General features: G+C 46.6%; 2 protein-coding genes across 2 annotated transcripts in view; both read right to left on the reverse strand.

Annotated features, from left to right (window-relative positions):
* RFX4 (regulatory factor X4) overlaps window positions 1-5,254 on the reverse strand; it is an 86,400-nt gene extending 81,146 nt beyond the window's left edge. Inside the window, exon 1 of the mRNA XM_033057612.2 lies at window positions 4,807-5,254. Coding sequence (XP_032913503.1) covers window positions 4,807-4,849 — 43 coding nt within the window. The 5' untranslated portion in view covers window positions 4,850-5,254. The remainder of the gene's footprint in view (window positions 1-4,806) is intronic.
* Window positions 5,255-15,049: 9,795 nt separating this feature from the next.
* POLR3B (RNA polymerase III subunit B) overlaps window positions 15,050-22,657 on the reverse strand; it is a 73,723-nt gene continuing 66,115 nt past the window's right edge. Inside the window, exons 27-28 of the mRNA XM_033058158.2 lie at window positions 19,388-19,561; window positions 15,050-15,589 (exon numbers count right to left, since the gene is read on the reverse strand). Of these exons, the coding sequence (XP_032914049.1) occupies window positions 15,460-15,589; window positions 19,388-19,561 (304 nt within the window). The 3' untranslated portion in view covers window positions 15,050-15,459. The remainder of the gene's footprint in view (window positions 15,590-19,387; window positions 19,562-22,657) is intronic.

Consider the following 22,657-nt stretch of genomic DNA (forward strand, 5'->3'; position numbering starts at 1 on the left):
TACTACAGTAAAGGTGCAGCTGAAATAGATCAGTTGAGGCTACAGGTTTCTTTACAGTCCACTCCCAAAAGTTTTATCTATCAGAATCCAGAGTCCCTTTTGTAATACAGGTTACACTCAAATAAAATCTTGAGGACTGGAAACCGTAAACTGCAACTTAAACTAATTAAATAGTTTCCTACAGTTCTATGGCTATCTTATGCAAAACCTTGTTTTAGTTCTTTCTTCTTTCCATCCTTTGAAAGATCTTTACTGCAGGTAAATATTGCAGAGCAGTGAAAAATAACACAATTGCCTCTCCCTAAGAATTATAGAATTCATTCATTAGCAGACAAATAAATCATAATTATTTTCGCTGAGTCAGCCTCAAAAGATGACCTTCCCCAGTCAAGGCAATTTTCACCACATTTCAAAACCTCTTAAAAAATCCTGACAGATTTTACAAAGTTATTAAAACCCCCACAGGAATGAAGACCTAATCCAGAGACAGGACCTGGGTTTAGATCCTTGTTCTGCTGCTGCTGAAGACAGAAGGGAGCTGCCAGGAAACAGGCCCTGCCACGTAAACATTGCCCGCACAAATTCTGCAGTTTGCAGGAAAGAAAACATTTCTTATTTTTTTCCACCCCTTCTCCATTTCTTTCCTTTGTGAAATCCTATAAGATACAAAATCACATAGGACAAATACTCAGGTTCAACTATATAAAGGACCAGTGGTATTTCTTCTACGTCTCCATATCATATCAAATTTAGGATTCAAAAGAATCGTTGGAATATCCTAACTGCTGAGCAGGTTAGAGCCTCTATAAACACAAATTCTGAAACAATAAATAACTTTTTTTTCTTATTGGGATAAAAAAATTATGAAAAGTAGTCCAGGAAAGTAAGGGGGAAAAGCCAATAGCAAGTTTACTCTTTACTGTGTTGTAATAAGCAAAACAAACAGTTTTCAGAAATAAGATCAACTATTCGTTTGGATTAAACAAATCAGGACCTAGAATCACACACTCTAGTGTCATACATGCATTCTGAAATGTCACAGCTCCATTCCCAACTAGCATTCAAGTATTTATTATCAATACTGGTAATTTCATTAATTGAACCAGGATATGAAAGCCATTAATTCTCTTCAATCAATGCTTAATATGCTTGATCCGTTTTAAATGGCAAGCTTGTAGCAAAGGTCACCCATCACTGTCGCAACACCTGTCTACGTTGATAAGAAGATAGACTGAAATCTGGCCACTGCCACAAAGTTTTCATCCCAGGCGGTGGAAGCAGCTTTTCGTGGTTCAAACTGCTTTAAGGGCCTAATCCCAACGTCCTTGACAGCACTGAAAGGCTTTCTGCTCGTTTTAATGGGCTTTGGATCAGCTCCTAAGTCTCAGCTTCAAGTCCCAAGGATCTCATCCATCTAGCGCCTGAAAACTAGCGGAGGTTTTGCCTGGCTCCAACACTGAAATAAGGAGAGATATTTTCTAAGTTGTACAGGAAAATTGCACTCCAAGAACGCGCCTCAGTTTCCTCGGGCTCCCGTTCCCTGAACGGCGCGGCGAGGGCTTCCCCGGGAGTGCCGCGGGGCAGGGAGTTTGGCAGCAGCGCCCGGGAAATCCACGCCCCGCGTCCCCGCACGCCGCTCCCGAGCGGGCAGCATCCTCCTGCGTGGGACAGCTCTTGCGGGGCCGGGCAGCGGGGCGAGGGCTGCGCCCGCGGCAGCGCCCCGCACTCACCGGGCCGATGTCACTAGGGGGGGCTGCGGCTGAGGAAAGCCGCTGGGAGCGCTTGGGGTGGCCCGCAGAGCTTGCCCCAGCCGCCCCTCGGGGATCCCCGGGCGCTGGCCCCGAGCGCCCAGCCCTCCACCGCCCTCTTGCCAGCCCCGACTGCTCCGGGGTGAGGATGGGGCGCGGTGCCGCTGTCCCCGGTCCCCCGGCAGCTTTCAGGCACGGAGCCGTCGGGTCCCGGCGGGGTTGCGGGATGAGGGCAGGGTCGAGCGCAGGGCAAGTCCCAAAAGCCAGATACAGCCCCCCGGAAAGACCCCTTACTGTGCCACAGCGAAGGGGCGGGGGATGCTGCGCACTCCCCCGGCGGCTCGTCGGCTCCGTGGAGTTACGAGCTTGAGAAACTACAGCCGGGGCGGGCGGCCGCCTCACAGGGTTTAAGGCGGCAGCAGAACGATGCGATGAACCATACCGCAAACGCAACGAGAAGGGTATGTGGCCCTGCTTGTGTGGGTGCCCCACTCCACGGCCGCGGGAGAGCCCCTAAGGCAGCGGGAGAGCCCCGAGGGCAGCGGGACAGCCCCAAGGACAGTTCCTCGCCGAGCGCCTTCGCGCCGTGCCCGGGCTGGGCCGTCGGGGCCGGGCGCTGCTGCGGACGCGCTGCCGCTGTCCCGCCGGACACCCGGGGTTGGGGGCTCTTCGGGAGCTCAGGCGGCCAGAAAGCCCTTTGGCCTTGGTGACAGCCCCCACGGGTCACTCTACAGGTTAGAGAAAAGGGAACTAAACTCGGTGGAAGCACACGGCACTGTTGCGGGAAGATGAAGGAACCAAACCATTCCCCTACGTTAAAATTAGAATCGCGGGAGATTTTTTTTCTTTTTTTTTTTTAAATCCCGGTAGTTTAGGGAAAATCTGTTGAAGATGAATTAAAACACGACTGATTTTTTTTTCAATGAAGCCATATTTCTCCACAATGCAAAAGGATCTTTACATAACAACTGAAACTCAGGAGAAAAGCTAATTGGATTAAGTCCTGTGAAAGGGAGGTTAAGGTGTCTGAATGAGACAACTGCAAAGCTCCAGTTTTCTTGCCATCTGCTTAGCAAGACTAAAGTGTTTTCTGATTAATATTGTCTTAATCAATCATGCTGCCACTTATTACAATCTTACTGAAATTAAGAAACGAATACTACGGAGGCTAAGCCCGAGAACGGACATTTCTAAAAGGAGGGACAGAAAATTCGGGACTTTTTTTTGTTAGGTTTGTTTTTTTTCCTCTAAAAATCCGTTCCGCTCGACAACGAGATGCTGCCGGCAGTTCCCTTAACCCCGCCTCGGCAGTGCCGCCGGACAGGAAGAAAACTTTCTCTAACACCCTCTTAACTCCTGCACACACTCGGACCCGAACTCAACGATTCCTTCCCCGCCGAACACTTTCTCCCCGGAACAGCCCGCCTGGGTTTTGTCGCGGGGACCCGGCAGTAAATGTGGCCCAAACCCGGCTGGTGCCGCCGGTGGCCGGCGAGGGGCCGAGCCCACCCGGTGCATGGAGCGCCCCGCGCCGGGACCGCTGTAGGAACAGCCGAGCCGGGTCGGGCAGCACCCCTCCCCTTCTCTCTTCTTCCACTTGTTTTTAATCAATATTCAAATTTTACAAAATGCCCATCCCGCCTTGGGAACGAGGGATGAGAAAGACCTTGGCGAGTTTGTGGCGGAGAGAAGCTGTTCCGAGGCGGGACTGCCTCTCCCTATCGGCCCTTGCCCCGTGTCCCCCCGCATCAGCGCCGGCAAACCCAGAGGAGCCGGGCGGAGCTGCGGGGTCCCGAGGGAGCGGCGGAACGCGGCCCGCCGAGGCCGTCTGGGAGGCGCGGAGGGGACCCGATCCCGCTGCGGGGCTGGGGCAGCTCAGCTCCGCGGCCACCTCGGCGCCGGGCACGGCGGTCACAGCCGGCAGCGCAGCCGCGGGCGGAGGGGACGGGACAGATCAGGAGCGGGAGATGGAAGGGCCGTGCCCGGGCTGAGCCCGACCTAACCTGCGAGCTGTCCGCCTGGGGAGCGCCTGGGCGGGCAGGCAGGAAGGGAGGACACAGGGAGGGGGTGTTCTCCTGTGCTAATAAAATAAATGAAATTTTCAGAGGTGACTGTGGCGGCCAGCCCCCCTCCTCTGCACGCGGAAGCCCGGGGGCTCCGCTCCGCTCAGGGACAGCGGCGGGTGGAAACCGCGGGAGCGCGGGCAGGGTGGCAGGAGGGAGTGGGAGAGCAGGGCCGGTGTTCCGGGAGGCTGCCGGCTGACAGCGGGAAGATCTAGGCCTGGGCCCTGCCCCACGCCCCCCGCCGCCGGCCCCGGGCCGGGCCGGGCGGCAGAGGCGGCCGTCGGATGGCGAGACACGGGCTGCGGCCCTCGGGGCGGGCGGCCTCGCCTCTGCGGCCGTCCCTGTCCCCTCCCGCCGGGGCTTCTCCCCGCTGGCGGCGCCCGCTGGCGGTACTTCGGCCGCCGTTCCCCCGCCCGGTTACAGGACTGGCCACGGCATCTTTTGGAGGTGCGGGGAGAGAGAGACCCAACCCTGCCCTTCCCCAAACTTCCTTCCCTCCCAATCGGCCCAGCCTCGACTTGGCCCGCGAAACAGCACGACCTGGATGATGGGTTTGACCTAACCCACCAACCATCTTCCCTAGTAAATCTAGTTTTGTCACCCAAACCGTTTTCTCGCCTCGTTGCTGCTCTAACTAAAGTGAGCGCCTAAAACTAGAAGTGGAGAGGCAATTAGTTTGCTGGCCGGCAGCCTATGATGAATGAAGGGGGAAAAAAATTAAAAAGAAAAAAAACCCAACAAAAAAACCCTCCACACCCTCTGCTCCATCGTGTCTGCAAGAGGAACCGTAGGGCTCCTCCAGCCCGGGAGCGAGAGCTCCCCCTCCGCGGCCCCGCACCCCGCTCCCCCGCGCACGCCCGGGCTCATTTGCCTGCGAGGCCGGTGCGGCGGGCGGCTCCCCCCGCTGCCGCCCGCGCTGCCCCCGCCACCACGGTCAAGTTGAAAAGTCCTCCCTGACGGGCGAAAGGAGCCCGCTGCCTGCGGGGGGCACTTACCTGTGGAGTCCATATCGGGTTCCTCCAGCAACCCGCAATGCATGCTCTTCCCATGGACGGGACGGGAGCCCCAAGGTCCCGGGGTGTGCAGAGCCCCTATCTCAGAGATGCGCGGGGGAGAGGGAGCAGAGTGGCGACGAGGGGGTGGGGAGACAGGGCAGAGGCAGATAGTTGGGGAGGGGGGGTGTAAAGCGGGAGAGAGGGACACTCCGTAATCCAGCAGGGCAAAGCCAGACCCGTCAAAATGTTTGCGGATGTTTCATGGGAAAAAGCATCATTTTATAGAAGCCCTGATGGGAGAAATGTCATTGATAGGCCAGCCAGCCTGATGAATGGCTGCTACTCAGATGGGGATGTGGCAAGGCTCAATGTGAAGCCCATTGTGATGCTGTTTTGAATAAGAAAAGCTTTCCTCCAAAAAGGGGGGCCTTAGATCTACGCAATCCCAACACTTCGACTTCCCTCTTCTATTAGAGCATTAGAAACGTTTTTCTTATTTAAAGTTCCAGCGGTCTTTCCACTCCTCCCTTCCCTCCCCCAGCCCCCACCCAAGGTCCTTGGCTCATTACAGACCGAGATCAAAATTGGCTTAGATCTTCAAACGGGCAGTAGGTTTGGGGTTGTGCTCTTTGGGGCTGCCGGGTGTGCGTGCAGCGCGGCCGAGCTCCCCTCCTCCTCCTCCTCTTTCTCCTCCTCCCGGTGGGCTCTGGGTTGGGATCCTTCACGGGCACATGGCATTGGAAGCTACACAGCTTCCCAAATATCTTGTAATCTTAATTTATTGGAGAAAAAAAAAAAAGGCGATGTGTGTGGGTAGGAAAGGGGGTGTGAGGATAGAGAGAAATTGCCAGTATCTCGAAGGCAAGCGATGCTGGCACTGCAGACCTGCTGCAGGGACCCCCGTCCGTCTCCCCGGGCCTCGGGGAGAGAGGGCAAGGCAGGGTGGGGGCCGCTCGCCACCGGCTTGTCTGGCAGCAGAGAGCGGCTGACCTGGAGAGCTTTCCATGGGACCGGGCTTTCAGCAGGGGGGTGGGAGATCCCGATCGCCAAGAGAAATGAAGAACCAAACGGGTGCATTTTCGAACTGGTGTTGCCTCCCAGCTTTAGTCCGAGGATGCGAAGATCCCTTTTCGGGTTAGAGGATTGCGGGGGGAGAGCGGGGTAGGACAGAGGCTGGAAAAAGTTGCTTATTCTGCATGCGGTCGTATGTGCTGGAAGTGGAAGTAAAAGTGCAAAGCTAGGGCTCTGATAAAAGTGGCTGGTTTAGGGAAGGAAAAGCTGTGATTAGAATATGAATAGAGCTCCAGGAGAGGAAGAGAAAGGGGGATTATAGCTGAATTACTTTGACCATGGACAGAGCCAACGTTTTCCACCCTTCTCCCCCTCTCCCCTCCCTACATCCAGACTACCCCCCTTCCCTCTCCCCGTCGGGAAAAAAAACAACAAAACCACCAACCCCACACAGCAAAACAAGCGGCGAGGTTGCTAAAGAGGAAGCTCCGCGATGCCTTCGCATCCCCGGGCGGGCCGGTGGCGGGGGAGCCGCCGGGGCACCTCGGTCCCTGCGGTCCGGGCCAGGTGGGCACCGCGGCGGCCGCTGCGCACCCCCCCAGGCCGAGTTTTGGCCTGGGGAGCCCCCACTGTGCAGGAAGTAAAAATAATACCGGAGAGACATAGTGCAAAACCCGAATGTGCAGCCGGCGGAGCAGCCCTCGCGGTGGCGGCAGGGACGCCGGCCAGCTCTGCCCGCCGCGCGGACGTGTCCGGCGGGGCGAGAGCAAAGCCTGGGGAGGAGAATGCTTCTCCTCCCTCTGCCCTCTACCCCACCAGAAAACAACCCCAACCCAAAGCAAGGGCTCTGCTCTTTCCCGACGGCCATGGCAATCCCGATGGGGAACTTCCATCTCTCCGTTCCCCGCACCACCCGGTGCCGCTCTGTTCCAGGCGGGACCGCACCAGAGCCCCGACGGGGCGGGCACGGCCGGCCCTGTGCCGCCGCCTCCCCCCGACGGCGCGGCCTGCGGCTCCTGCAGCCGCCCCGGCCTTGCCCGGCAGGACCCGCCGTCCCCGCCCCGGCCCCTCGGGGTTGCCCGGCCAGCGCCTGGGGCCCCCGCGGGACTCTGGCCCCGCCGCCTCCCCCACAGCCAGGGGACACGCTCAGCCTCGCCGCTAAACGCCCCTGCCGGCCGTGCGGCTGCGTTTTGATTGTCACCGCCAAAACGGTGACACTTCCCTACCGTTTTATGGGGTTTTTCCCCACTTTCTTTTCCCCAGGGCTTTACCGTGGATGATGGAATCCCTGAGGGGAGCCCGAGAGAAGGCCGTGGATGAGGGCCCCTCGGTGCCAGCCTGCTCATTTCGGGAGAGCCCCTGGCCCCGTGCCGGGGCAGAAGCCCCCCAGAAACCTCAGGGACATTTTTGTCTCTGAGCAGGGCCCGTTCTTCACGGGGTTTCGAAACCCGCGTTACCTTTAAAACCCAGGAGATGCCGCCGGCGCCGCCTGTTCGCGGGGAGTTACCTGGTGCCTGCATGGCTTCCCGCGGGTGGGCACAGCCCCGGGGCTGAGGAGCCCAGCCTGGGCCGGCACAAGCCCGCGGGCACTCGTCATCCATCGCTCCGTGGTGCGGGAGGTGCCCGCAGGCAGGGACCTGGCTTCTGGAAATGTGGAACACCTGCCGTGGCAGCCGCGGGGGATCCACTACGGGCACCCTGCGCTTGTAGGAATTTCACCTTCACCGGTGTAGTTTCTGAGATGCTCTCGTGATGCTGATATTCCAGAGACGAGCAAAATGAAACTACGGGATTTGTGAACATAGGGATGTGGTCTTTCTGGAGGCGATGAGAAGGACGGGATTTAGCACAGCCTGGATGCCTAGAGGCTTGGGTTGTTTTTTGAGAGGATGCAAAGGTGTACGTTCTCTGTGGAGGATGATATGTGGGCAGGATCAGCAGCAGCTTGTCGTTTCACCAGAGGTACCAGCTGCAATGCGTTTACTCCCTGCCTCTCCAGGTTAGTTCCTGTCATCCTGTCCCACATTCTTGTGGAATAGGTCAATGCCGTTGCCTTCTGGCTTACCTAATCCCCCTCAAGTGTCTCAGATCAAACCAGTGCACTTCATAGCTCCATTATTGTTTCTTGTTTGGGTTTGATTACCTATTCAAACAGAATCTCATGCTTCTGGATATCCCATATGATACTTTATTAAAGTACTTCATTCTTCTGAAAGCACAGAGCATCTCCTGTGCTGCAGGCTGGCAGTTTTCATATGGAAGCACAAGTCACTAGCTGCAGTTTTTGATCTGATGCAATGGGCAGGTCTCAGCAAGGTTGTAAAAAGTATAAAACTGGGAATTTTCACTCCAAGTTCTTGCCTATGCAGATCATCTATGAGCCATAGAACATATGGAGATTAACCCTACACTGCATCAGATGATGCATTTTTAGTGGAGAGGGATTCTGCTGCTATTGTGAAAAGAATATCACCTTTATTCAAGAAAGAATACAAACTTGTGCTTGATGCAGGAAGAGAAGATCAAGAGAAGACACATTCCAGGCTGCTGAACAACTGGATGCAAAGTTGACATACCATTTTAGGTGACCAACAGATTAGGAGTTTCTTTTGATGGGTTAGTAAAACAGAGGTACAGTGGAAGTATGATAGTTTGTATCAACTTATCATCCAGGTATTTTGAGATCCTTCAGAAAAACACATCTCTAGGACAGTCTTTTATTCTGTAGCTGTCTGTGCCAGTAGGCTATGACCACACCTTTTTTGAAATAAAAAGCTCTTTATGCTGGTACTACACTCTGAGCATCTGTACTGAACTCTAACAGTTATTTGGGGAGAAAACCCCAAGAAAAGCATTTTCAACAAAAGTACTGGCACAGGAACAAAAACAAAAACAAACAAAAAAACCCCAACACCCAAACTGCTATCTATTAATTTAGCTAATTCTACTTAAAGGCAACTTTAGGCTTAAGTTGTACAGAAGTTCTCCCACAGATTATCAGGGACATTAGTCATTAGTTTTAGGAACGGAAGGGAATTGCTTGTGAAAGGAGTTACGTAAGATGGCTCTTTGCATCTGAGGGATCTGAGTTCAGTGACTCAGGGGATCCCTCTGGATCTGATGTATCTCTGTGCAGGCTGTAAGATTGCTGGCAACAGCCAAACACACAGTGACACTTCATTATTTTAGCAGTGGCCTGCAGTCTGTGAGTGGTTCCATATTTTCTTGCCTGAGCCAGCAGCCTCCTCTCAGTATGAACCCAGGCTTCTGTCAACCCTCCTTCCCAGCTCCATTCGTGTTTCTGCTATCTTCATTTACTGGGCAAATCCCATGGAAGAAACAGAGAAGGATCTTGTTTCTGTACTTGCTTCTCTTTCCCCCTTACTCATCTTTATTACCAGAACAGGAAATGTTAACTTTATTTTACATATATTAACACCCCTGAGGAAGCTATACATATAGGTAAAGGACAGGATATGGAGTAAGCTGACAGATGACTTCTGGAATCAACTCTGTGTCTGTGCTTGGGGAACATGATGCTGACAGATGCAGGAACTGGGAGAGGAACATCAAAAGGCTGCCTAGGTAAACAAGTGTACCAATTCCTTCAAAAGCCTTTAATTGACACAAGCACCACGAGAAAGTGGCTAAGGCAGACACATATGCAGGTATCTGGGAGAAAACCAGCAGAAGAGCAGAGGCATGCAAATGATGGATTGCACATGCATGGTGCAGGGGGCACCTTCCTTTTAGCAGGAAAGAAAAGTAATACGAATTGCAGCTGGCATGCTGTAACTGTAGACATTTCTGAAGCCAAGTTTTGCTGAAGATGAGCACAGTCACCCTTAGATGATCTTCTCTTATTAATGTCTGTGAAAGGAATTTTGCTCAGCCCAAGCTCTCTTCAGTTTATAAAGTAGTGCAGTGACAGTGTTGTCAGAAGAGATCAGTGGGAATATCTGGTTCATGCTGGTCACTGGTCAGTCTGCATGGAGGAAGGGAATTCACTCTCCTGATTAGTATCAGCATCCATAGGAGTTGAGAACCACTGCAGCCAGGGCTGCTGCCCAGAAAGCTCAGCCTGGGAGACACTTGCTGACTTGAGTTTGAGAAAAGGGCAAGCAGTCATCGATTTCCGAGCTTACACCAGATTTAGCTGGCTTTTGTTGTGTGTGGCTGGTACTAGTTACCAGAGGATTTGTACTGTGTGTTGGAAGAAGAGCCAGCCCTAAAAGCTATTATAGACAACAGACACAGAAAAGATCCATTCCAGACTGCATCTCAGCTGCCGAACAACTGGATGTGAAGCTGCCATATCCTTTTAGATGATCGACTGATAATGAGCTTCTTTTGATCTGCCTGGAGCACAGAGAATTACCTTCAGTGCCTGCCTCTGACTGGCAGGGGGAGGCTCGAATGCAGAGTTTAAGTTTCCAATTCACCAGGAATTCAAGGGAAAACTGTTTCCATTATTAGCACATAATTTTATCAAAAAATTAGAACTTCACTGTTAAGCACACCAATTTCTTTCTTAGTTCTTGAGCTATTTCTCAGTTAATAACGTTTTATTGTCAAGTAGACAATAAGTAGCATGCACTGTCTGGAATGGCAAAGCAGATGCATAGGTCAAGGAGCTCCCCAAAACTCAAGCTAGTGAAAGACAAAGGCTCTGCTGCAGTTAGCAGCAGGGAATTGCTTTTGATTTGGATGCTGTTTATATACTGACTGGGAGGAGGGAACAAGGACATGCACAAAGAAGTTACTGGAAAAAATACCTGGCCACTGGAACCACTTCAGAGTTAACTACCTCAGGAAACACACAAATAAAGGGGTAACTGCAGTTACAAGACATACACAGTTGTTTTTTTCCCAGCAGCAAGATGAAAAGAGCAATGGGCAGCTCATGAACTTGGAAGAATTTTTTGGAAGATGGAACAAAGGCCTAAGTCCATTTGCTGGGTAGACAACAAAAATCTTTGCTGTTGATTTTGAGACAGAAAGAGAATAAACCCATATAGACTACTTTTTTCAAAAAAAGCCAGCTTCAAAAATTGTCTGTATTAGCTCTGAACTGGGTTTGGAGAGTTTAACTGAGACTTCCAGTGTTTTGGGATGTATGTTCGTATTAAGGAAGGCAGAGGGGCTGTATTTGCCTCCCAGGTTCATATGGTGAGTTCATAAATTATTTCAGAGAAGCAAAGTTGATTCATGCAATCTTGGCTACCTGAAAGCGCAAAGTCTGACATATCCAGGGCAGAGATTGACAGAATTGACAAAAGATTGCAAAAGTAGTTGCCCTTACTCTTGCACCTTTCTACCCCTTCCCAAAGAAAGAACTCCTCCATTGAAACTGGTAAGCCCATGCTGACATGGAAATATTTCATGAGAAGGACGGACTGAAGTCACAACTTGGTTCAAACATGTTCAAGTTTGTAGCAGCATTTAGGTCTAAAACATGGATCCATTTCTGGACTTCTGAGCCTTAGACACAGAAATTGGAATCCAGATCCTCACCGTGCCTTGCACACGTTAAGCCTCCCAGCACTGGTCCAGATAATAGCAAAGAGTCACCATCTGGCTGGATTTTACGGTTTGATGAAGTGCTCAGTTTTAAGGCAAGCACGTGTCTGGCACCTGGGGACTGTGGAGCCCTGATCCCAGTTCTGGCACCTTCTTCCTGTGGCCCTGGGCAAGTCACGTCCTCTTCAGAGGAGGGAATTCATCAAGTGCCCCACGGCCCTGCTGAAATGGCAAAGGGCTGTAAAACAATCCTCAGCTCCAACGTGAGGAGAGGCCAGCTGGAGGGGCTCTCAGCAGCGCTAAAAGCCAGCTCCCTGCCACAGCTCCAGAGGTGCTGAGACACAGCTGATGAGGGCTCCTGTGGGTCACTGTGGGAGGGCTGCAAGCCAGCAACCTTGTTTCGTGGCTTAGGCTCTTTCTCACTAAGGCCATCCTCATCCTCAAGAGCCTTGGGGCAAAGTACAGACACATTTTTAGCCCCTCTAGTTTGGTTTTGCAGCTGTGTGATACCAGTTTACTGTCAGACCACCTGGGTCTGATCAGGGCTTGCAAATCCATTGTCAGGTGCACAGCACTTTTCATTAGTTTGCCATTTGTTACCACTAATCAGTGAAATATTCTTCAGTCTTTGTAGGTTTTTAATAATGTTGTACTCCCGTTTTGCTATAAACCACAGATTATTTTTTTTATTTAGCACTAGAAAACATGAGGAAAGACAGTAATTTCTCATCATCAAGAGCAAGAAATAAGGGGCCCAATGAATTAAAAAGCTCTCTTTGCTGCACATTGAAGTTTCTTTGTAAGGAAAACTCTTAATGAGATATAGGCATTACCAATAAGACCAATTGTGCTTAGTGGGAGCCCTTCCTTTGCTTTCATCTTAAAATTATTACATCTCAGTATGCCTCTATTTCATAATATATCCTCTTTGAATGCCAAAATTGGCCAGTCTGGTTTCATTTTCCTTTACAGTTTATTTTTCTTATTTCTATGTAAATGATTTGAAGTGAAGTTGTTTTTCTGAACTCTAAACTAGTGACCTATGTTGCTCTCAGCTTCAGAACTGGCCAGAAGCCCTGTGCTTTGCTCTCTACCCCACAGTACTCTGCAGCTCAGCCCTGGCTTCATTCTGTTTCTCACAACCAAACAGTAGGGCTGGACATGTACAGTACTCATTAGGATACATAGTATTTAACCCTTTATCTGCAAAGCAAGTGGCAATTTATACTACATGGAGTTAGATATCTTTTCCAACAGCAGCACATACCTCTAGCTCATATCAGAAAATGGATTGCATCTGGCATTTCAGCTGGGACCTGTGCTTAAGATCTTCCTGCCGAACAGCAATTCTAGAGAGCTTCTCCTGGGCACTATATACAAGGAATAAAGAAGTTGCAATGGAATGAAAACCTTATGGTAGTTTTCTAGCCACAGCTTCTAGCGCTAAAGCCTTCAGATTTTGTCAGGTGTTGTTCAGAATATGGTATCTAATTCAGCAGTTAGACAATGATGGACAAGACCAGCTCCAGCAGTACAGCCATGAAGTGACACAAGACCTTCTTTCTGAGGGTATTCAGTATAAAAAGGGGGGGGGAGGGGAGGTTGTCTGGGAAGATAATTCAAATGGCTGCAAGGATGAGGTTCACTAGAGGAAAATAATGTGACAGCTCTGGGATTCTGTATTTTACCTCATCAATCTATGCATTATAATTTTTTCCTGACTGCAGTAAGATTCCTTCCATGAATTGTCACTTTGACCAGCCATGTTCCAGGAATCCACAGCCACTTGTTCTGTTTCTGCTGCTGGTTTTCTAATGCCAATTCCATTGCCAAGAGATTACTTGCAGGTGTCAATTATGGTGGAACATAGGCAGCCCCTTAGAGAGACATAAGAAGCAAGTATCAGTTTCAACTCAGATCTGCACTCAAATATGCCTCCAGCATAAGCACAGGCTTAGGTCAGGCAGCAGTGATATATAAATGCAGCTGATGTAGGTATCACCAGAGTAGCTGATAGTGGGTGATCCTCACTGCCAGACATGTCTAGTTTCTATGCTTTACTGGATCCATCATTCTTAAGGCTGCTCGCTTCTTCACAAACCCCAGCTATCACACGATATCCTTCACCCTCAAAAACCCATTCATCTCCATGCTTTCATCAGCTTGAGGTGAATGAGCTGCAAGGTTCCTCCTCAGGGCTGCACACAGACCTTTTCTCTCAGTGAGGTTACTCATGAGCACATTCTTTGTTCCTCCATCTCTGCTGTAACCGCTTCAATTTCCACACGTGCAATTTACACATTGCTTAGTCTTTCATGTCCTGCAGCTCTGACCACCCAACCTAGGAGACCACCTGGGAGAGGACTAAGGAGCAAGGACCCTTATCCTCAGCAGGCTTCCGTGATGCCCCCCAGCAGCTGTAGCCTTAGAGGCTCACTCCCTCTGCTGGTGCTCCCGAGCCGCAGCTGGGCCATCTCAGGCACCAAAGCAGAGGTTGCTCATTTGGTTGAGGCTTTTAGTTAACCTCTTCCTCCAGTGTGGTGGACGTCACTCTCTCATTTTCTTAAAACTCTTTTGTGAATAACCCTGAGCTGTTTGGATCTTGGAAGAGGTGCTTCAAGAGCTTTGCCAATCCAGATGTGCTGTGTCGACATCTGTGTTGTCACTGGTCCAATTGCAAGAAAAAGGGGGGCAAAAAAAGAGAAGGAAAGTAGAATCTATTTCTTCACGCTTGGTTTTTAAGCCCAAACATAAAAGTACTAGTTTAAGCATTTCGTGGAAGGCTAAAAAGTAATCTACTCTGGCTGATACTCATCTGTGCTCAGTGCTAAGAGAGCAGCAGCAACATGATTGCATGAGCAGTGTCAGGATCAGCAGGACTGTCAGGTTCAGCACACAGAGTTCAGCCATATGAAGAGTCGAAGAGCATCTCAGGGCTTCTATATCACAGGCAGTGTTCTGTATCCTCACTGACCCAGAGTGCTGCTTTTCACTGAAGGACAGATGAAGTCTGCACATGTTGAGGTCCTTTGCTTAAAAAGTTAACTGCATGCCTTGCTGAGTATGAGCCCATTAGTTTAGAGTACTAAATTATTTTTAGTTCATCCACTGCCTTAGTACTAGGCCTTAGATCTCGTGAAAAATATCCATTGTTCCCTTTCTAATCCTTTCAGGTCATTCAAACCTGCTTCACTGTTAGTGAAGGATTTGTTGTATTTCACAGGTTTTGTTTTGTTCTTAAAATGTTTTGGCTATGTTCCTATTTTAAAAAAAGTTTTGGAGTCCTACGACACCACACTAGATAATGATCATTACCTAGTGTTGGCAGCCTGTCTTTTCAGGACTTTGAGCCAGTGTATTATCAGACCTGCTACCCTCAGTAGGAATGGAATGGATATCTGTGTGCTGTATCATGCACTTGTGACATATGTAGTCACCTCCTCCCCTGAACTTTATGGAAACAGTATACATTTAGTTGAGAGCATATTACCTGTACAAGCACACTACTGCTGACATACAAATGCACCTGCATGCTGAAATCTCACTCAGAATGTCTGATCTCAAGCTCTTGAGAAAGTAGTTTCATTTCTCCAACATTGACACTACTTCAGAAGATTTTAATACTTTAACAAACTGCTTTAGGAATAGAAAATGGTTAAGATATGATAAGGCATTACCATCCTTACACAACTATCAACATATTCAGCCAGTATATTATTTAAAACATTTATTACAACCGTTTGGAAAACATTTTTAACCTCTATGAATAAGATGTATATTTATCTCTGCTTAAGACTAGTCCAGCAAAGACCTTTTCAAACACTAGCATGGAATTTTTTTAAGTGATCCAAGTGCTTTGCTGGACCATGGCCTTATTTCACAATTCCCAGGTGTCCTGTTCATGACTAATCAAGGCTTCAGAACTGTTCCTAGTGCATTTCACTGACAGACTCTTCCATGCCAGCTTAAAAACAAGAAGAATGTGTAAGAAATATTTCCTACTGTCTTGAACCTCCCTTCACTCAGCTTCTAGAGTTTATTCCTGTTCACCAAAAAAACTCCCACTTATATATGCTGGATTTCAATTCCTTATGGTACTTTCTTGGGTCTTTTTTATCTTGTTCATTCATTGTACTTAGCTAGTTTAAGCCTAGGTATAATATTCATGGACTGCAGTTCTTGGAATAAGAGTTTACAGGCATAAGGTATGCGCAGAGAAGACACATGACATGATGATTTGCAGTAGTGGCACCTAAAGAAACAAACAAAAGAGAAAGTTAGACTTGGTCCATAACTTCTGCTGAAAAAACCCAATTGCCAATGGCAATTTTGTCCATCTGCATTTAAACACTAGCCACAGACCTAGAAGCACCAAATGCTTGAGACACATTATAGTGCTTAAGTCATAGCTTTTAGTCCCTAAATAATCTGAAATAAATAGGAACCTAATGTTAAACCTGCACTTTTCTAGGAGGGCAATCACAACGCTCAGGAGCTAACAGGACTCCTGCTTCTTCAGCACTCACATAAAGGTCAACAAATTCAGCACTGCATAGTGACAGAATGGAGATGAACAAAGCCAAGTGTTTCTGAAAAAAGGGTTAACAGTCCAATTTCTGTGTTATTTATATGTCACAGAAAGAAAAGTCAGGAAAAAAGAAGGTTTTTAATACGCAATTTCACCCTATAATGTCTCAAATCATTACATTTCCCAGAAAAGAGACACTTCTCATTTTACATTTCTAAACTTTAGTCAGCATAGAAATTCAGTAAAACTGTTTTAACACATATTCTTTGTGTTTTTTGCTCTAATGATCTTAAAATTCTTAAAAGGGCTTTTTTTCATATAGATATAATCTTGACTATATAAGGAAAATTAGCAAAACACCTGCAGGCTTCTGTGGTACAGAATGAGGCTCACAGTCAATGTAGGTTTATAACTACTCCCCTAGTCCATATTTATAGGAATAGGTAGGTTTTATGGCGGGAGGAAGTGACCTAAATGGGAGCCGTTGTCCAGTGATGGCAAGCAAGCAATTGCTCTCAATAGAAGAGACAGAATTTCTTGCTGGCCCTGGAAGCCTGATCAGACACAACTTCTCAGCTATGAGCACAAGTCTGGCATTGATCACAGTTCCTAGGGACTGAGGAGCAGAGACTACTCACTGCACCCAGGCTCCAAACAACACCATTCTGGGCCTGCTTTGTATTCGATGGGGACCACCCAGAAAGGTGCAGTAAGCACAAAACTCCTCCAAACAGAGATGACAGAAAAAAGTACTTGAAAGACCATTTGGTATTAGAATTGACACTAACTGGTCAGAAAAAGGCAATTGTATCATTCAAGGCTGAATCTGGACCAGAAACAAAATTTTTCTTCATGTATATCTTAAAATGCACATACTAGAGAGACCAGAGTAACTCATCATCAAAAAAAGACCAAATTTTGCTTATTGCATTCAGTGGAGTTCTGCTTCTAAGCACCTGCGCAACAGCTAAGCTGGAAAATCTGCATAAACCCTGTACATCATAGTAAGCTCCAACAACATTTTTTACAGGGACAAATTCCGTCACTGCCACAAGAGCCCCTTTCCCCTGTGAAAATACCAGTTCAGGCCCCAACACTGATCTGCTGTTACTATCTTGCAGAAAAACATACCCAGGGGCTAATGCTTGTCTGAGAGGAAAGGCTCATCCTCCCTAAGACAAGTGCCCTTAATGCTAGCCACAAACAATGTTTCTAAAAGGTTTCTTGCAGCAATGTCTTATTAATGCCTGAGTCACTGAAAAGGCCGCTTTGGAAGTTTCTCTTAATGACTTCATCTCTACTGTGATGCTCATTATAGGGCCACTTACTTCAGATACTGGTATACACAGTATAAAATATAGCAGAAGTTCTCTTACTGATTACTCTCACACATCAGACAGCTTTTCACAGAATCAGTTTGCAAGAATGTCTGGCTCTGTCTGAGACAGTAGTTCCTTTCACAATTATTTAAAGAGTTACTAAACTTTGCTATGAACTTCAAATAATGAAATGTATTAGCAACATCTTAAAAATAAAATGTAGTATTACTTCTAAAGTTCAAATTCCTAATTTTCTTCAAGGTACTTTTACTTCCTGTGGACTCTGAAAATCTTCAAAGACTGCTGTAAAAGTCAAGGTCTTCTTGAAAAAATAATTGAGCTATATCTGCACGTGAAGTTTCTTAAGGGAAATGCTTTACACAGTTAGAAGTGGTTGGTTCTTTGACTTATGGCATGTCCTTCCTTTCACACTGCTTCCTACAACTGTTATTTGCATTACAGTAGTTTTAAGAGACCTGTGTCAGAAAAAAGCCTCCCTTCTTACATGCTGTGAACACACTCTCTAGAAAAAATCCCAAAAAGAGTTACGGCACAAGAGCCAGCAGGACCATGCCCAGGTGAAAACCACCAGTCACAACAGAATGCCCAGAGAAGGGCTCATCTCTCCCCTGGATTACATGTGTTTACCCATCTCTGTCTGAACATCTGCTCCCCCAGGAGCAGAGCTGCTGCTGCTGTGAGCAGACAAAGGTGATGCTTGATTTCTGGCCAGAAGACACACGCTTCAGAAGAAACGTCTGACCAAGGGCAGAAACAAGGGCAGTAGCTGTCACCTTTATACATCTACAAACTGAGAACACACCTTACTTTCCTAATTCATTATATCATGGAAAAATCGCTCTTGAGGCACTGAAATGAATAAAGTCCAATTTCCTGCCTCTCCCAGTAGATTGATGTTGATGTCCAAGATGCAGCAACTTTCCAATTGTGGTCTTTTGAGGTTTAGAAATAAATTTTTTTCCTCCTCCTTTTAACTCTGCATCTTTCCCCAACATACATACTAGAGTAACTTGTAACTTGAACTTGCACCACATATTTTTTCTTCCCTTAGTCAAGGGATTTCAGGTCACCTTTTCTGCCAAGGTTGCAAGAAGATTGTATCTCAAATTCCTATTGGTCTCACAAGTCTGTTTTCTGCTTGCCTAGAGCAAAACCAGGTCAAAGAAGAACATCTCCCTCACCTCTGAGACTATAAACAGAAATTTGTTTATCTTCTAATAATAGTGTATTTTCAGCATGCTATAGGACAACTTTAAATGTAACACCTCAACATTGCTGGAGAAAAGACAGTAAAAGCAAAACCCAATGTGTTACACACGGTGAGCTCCACGCAGCTTTGACATCCAGTTTCATGTTTCCCCTACATGAAAAACCTGTTTGTTTTCAGGAGACCAACTCAGTACTGTGTTAGGTCTCAGAGTAAGACAGCAAGACCATTAGCCAGTCTAAAGAGAAGTTTCCTAGGGACAAGGCATTCAGGCAGAAGCCAGCTGAATTTCCAGAGAGCTGCTTGTCTCTTAAGATTCAACATGGGATCAGTGCATTTGCCTGATGCTTTGAGGAGAAACTCCTTGTTTTACAGATTACAAAGCAAAAGGCATTTGGGAGGGGCACAGCCAAAGAAAACCAAATGCATGGGATTATGAACTCCACAGCTAGAGAACAAGAAAGCAGGGGATGATGCTTTCTTCTCCTATTCTTCTGTGCCCACTCTCACTCTTCAGCCTTGTGAGATTCAACATGGGATTGTAGTAGGCAGATGTGTGACTAGCCCAGCCAGTATCCTCATTTCTCCTTAAAGAAGTGTCAAGTACATTGACACTGCTGCTCTCCCCTTTTCAAAATATACATGATATATGGCAATGGGTGCTTGATAATCCCTTGCAGGGTGGGTTGGAAGGTCAGCAAGACAGACTGAAGGGAACAGCCTGGCTGTGGAAGAGAACACCTGTGTCCCTACAGGAGAGATCCCTGGCCCATTGACTACATACTCAATTCAGTTCTAACATCAATCAGATCACAATAAAGAACCATTCCCTGTCACCATTTTTCCAAATACCAATTTTGAATTTTTTGATTAAAGTGCATGAGACTGTTAATTGGGTCCTGTGAGCTCTTGAAAACTGAGAAGCAGCGGAACTAAGGGCAAGGCTCTGTTACACAGAGACACTTGAAAACTTACCATCCAGAGTACCCCAGCAAGCCACACTGCCCACAAACATCCACTTCGAAGGCATCACTTGAAATCATCAGTCTCTCCAATAAAAGCATGCTGGCTCCATAACCTATCAAACAATCCCGTTCCATCTCTCCAAGACGTAAACCACCATCACGGGATCGACCTTCAGTGGGTTGCCTTTGAAATAAATGTTTGAGAAATATAGTAAGAATTCCAAAACATACATTCTATGACTCTAGCCTGTCTTCAAACTGCAGGAACAACACAGAGTTAATGGACTTTACAAACCAGAGCTGCTGATCTCACAAATGTGTTGCTCCTGTACCTGCAATGTGATGCAGTTCTGTAAATGCAGCATCAGGCCACAGCTCTTCACCTCACAGAATACAGTACAGCTGAATAAATAAAAGTAAAAAGATTCTGAAGAGTATCCAAGACAATCTGGACACAGATTTGGCCCTCTTTCTTGATGAGACATTATCATTTGTAGCTAACAAAATGTAACAGTATTCAGCAGCTAATGAATCAATCATCAACCGAATGTTTCAGCTGAACTACAGCTAAGACTAATTTCTAAAATAAAGATGGTTTTGATCTGTGAGAGAATACCAAAATAAGTCAACAAACAAGTAGTACACATATTGCTAACTCATGATTGGCATGCTATTTTTTTAAAGTAGCATTTATCTAGTTTATTTTTTTCATGTATGATGATTAACAGACTCATTTTTGTGTTCTACAGTTTCCTCTGCACAAGTCAAACTCTTATTAATTGTCTGGGGAGACTCCCTATAATGTATATAATATAACTTTAAGACTGCTTAAGCCAATTTTTTTGTTGGACACAAAACTTTTAACCTCTTGTTCATCATTCTGCATTTCATAGTATCAGTTCTACTCCCATGCACCAGTACAATGATGCAGTACTTAGGTTGCAAATATCAGAGCAAACTATGAAGCAAAAACAATCCCGAATTACTACAGCACTAATATATGGCATGCATTTTAATGAGTATTTCCATTTAGTATATTTCCTGAAACACAACGGCAAAGAGAAGGAATTCAGCTTCACTCCCAGAAACCTCACGTTTATGTGCTTTTTCTGACACTTATAGCAGTGTAATCCATCTAAAATATTCAGTGACAGATCTGGCCCATTACTTTTGGAGTACATTTTGTTTCTATTATTTCCAACAACTGACTTTGTTAAGCTTACCAAAGATAATAAAAATAAGATTTTGCCAACTTGCTGCAAATCACAGGAAAGAATTTATAAAAGCCTTCAACATCTAATAATCTTTTGTAACATGTAAAAACTAAGCCTAATTACCAGATTAAAATATCTTCTAAAGATGCAAGTTGTATTTGTGTTTAGCGGGGAGTAGTTTCTCTTACTCTGACCACACTGGAACCTTAAAACTAATCTGCTTGTAATTCAAATTGTCCTTTTCATTCATATAATCTTCTGTTTTTCCCACTGTTGGGAGAATGGATAGAAGTTGTTTACATCCTGATTAAACTCCCCAGGGCCCCCTCCCCAGATGACGGCACCATCACTGTTCAGATGCTGTTTTAAAGGACTAACCCTGGGGTGACTTCAGTTTCTCTTCCGAAGTGCCAAGAGACAGATTTTAAAAGCAGTTTGGACCTCCAAGGAATCAGCATTTGCTATGGTGCTAGAAGTGTTTGAGTCATTTTTATGAACAGACTTATATAACACTATTTAATACACAAGTCTGCTTTCAGAAGTTTCCCCTGCTGCTGTTCTACAGGACAAAATGACAAAATAGTTTTACAAATGTGAGCCCAAATAAAGTCTCACCCCAATTACAGCAGGATAAAACCTCTGAAAAAAGTATGGGGCCTCAACTCCATGCTATGGGTCTTCCAACAGATAGGGGTAAAGATTTTTAAGGCAGATGAAATTCCATTTAAAAAAATACAAAAAGCTCCCCAAACAAAAAAACCCAACCTGAATCTTTAGTGTTGTTAATTTTCACTCCCACTGTCAGTATGATCTCATTGAAAGAAAACAAAACAAAATCCTGCCTACCTAAAAAGTAGTTTTCAATATTGAGATTGAACCTTTGAAATGAGTCTATCTTCTGCCTCCTAAGATTATAAGATTCTTCTTCCAGCTCACACGAGTTTTAAAATTCCTCATACAAAAGTTTGTTAAAATGTTAAAACAGTACTTATAAAGCATTTGTGCTTCCCCTTTCCCACTATACACACTGCAGCTGTTGCCCTGGGCAACTCACTTCTTTCTTTATTCTAAATATAACATCAGAAAACAAAGCAGACTCGAAAATAAGATTGTGACTATAATTAAAAAGAAATATTTTTAATATTAAGGAAAAACATAAGTTCTTAAAATCCTCAAATGCTAAATAAAAGGCAGGGATGCTTTAAATGAAAAAACAAGTGATCTTCATTCTATTTAACGGCTGCCTTTAGAAAAAAAAAAATCATAAAACAATTAACTTCTGTGCTTTTAAGCACATTAAGAATTTATTGGTACTAATTCTGCATTACTGCAAGAACTGTGGGTTCAGCTGAATGGTCTTATTCCTTGATTCACTCCCCAGTGGGGGAAATAAGTCTACCCCCATGGTCTCACAGATCTCCCTGGTGCCTGCTAGGGAAAGCTAGTGATGAGTTTAAGTGGAGTTGTTTGCTGAAACACTGATCTCCAAGAAGTGGAACATTACCTAAAAAACACTGAAGAAGGAGGGCATCCTGTGCTTGCAGAGCCCCAGAACACAGAGGCGAGCCCTGAGCAGTGTTTGTCCCACTGCTTCCCTGCAGCACAACAGGACCCGGCACATCTGACATGTCCAAAGACACACAGGTGGCAGCTCTGACAAGGTCCACCAAAACAACTAGACATACAGAAAGCTTACACTGCTCTCTTGTTAGAAAAATTAAAAGCAGCTTATCTACTAAAAAGATTCAGCAGGACTGGTACCTGAGCAACACCACATTTAGAACTGTGTCACGGATTAATTGTCAACTACCCACGGCACTGAAATTAAGGACTGCATTTCATTTTGGGTACCAGTCCAAAGGGCAACATCCTGGTGGGTTTTGACCATGTTGACAAAGAGTGCTGCTTTGTAATTCTGCAAAGTCTTGTTTTAATCAGAACAATAGCTAGAATCAGTGATGATCAAGAAGCTCAAGTATTCTGCCTTATTCCAGATGGAAATACAGCTTTGCTCTGTCACTTAGGGTACATTTGATATACAATAAAATGCATTTCAAGACAACGAC

This window comes from Catharus ustulatus, chromosome 4 (assembly GCF_009819885.2).
Source record: "Catharus ustulatus isolate bCatUst1 chromosome 4, bCatUst1.pri.v2, whole genome shotgun sequence".
NCBI lineage: Eukaryota > Metazoa > Chordata > Aves > Passeriformes > Turdidae > Catharus > Catharus ustulatus.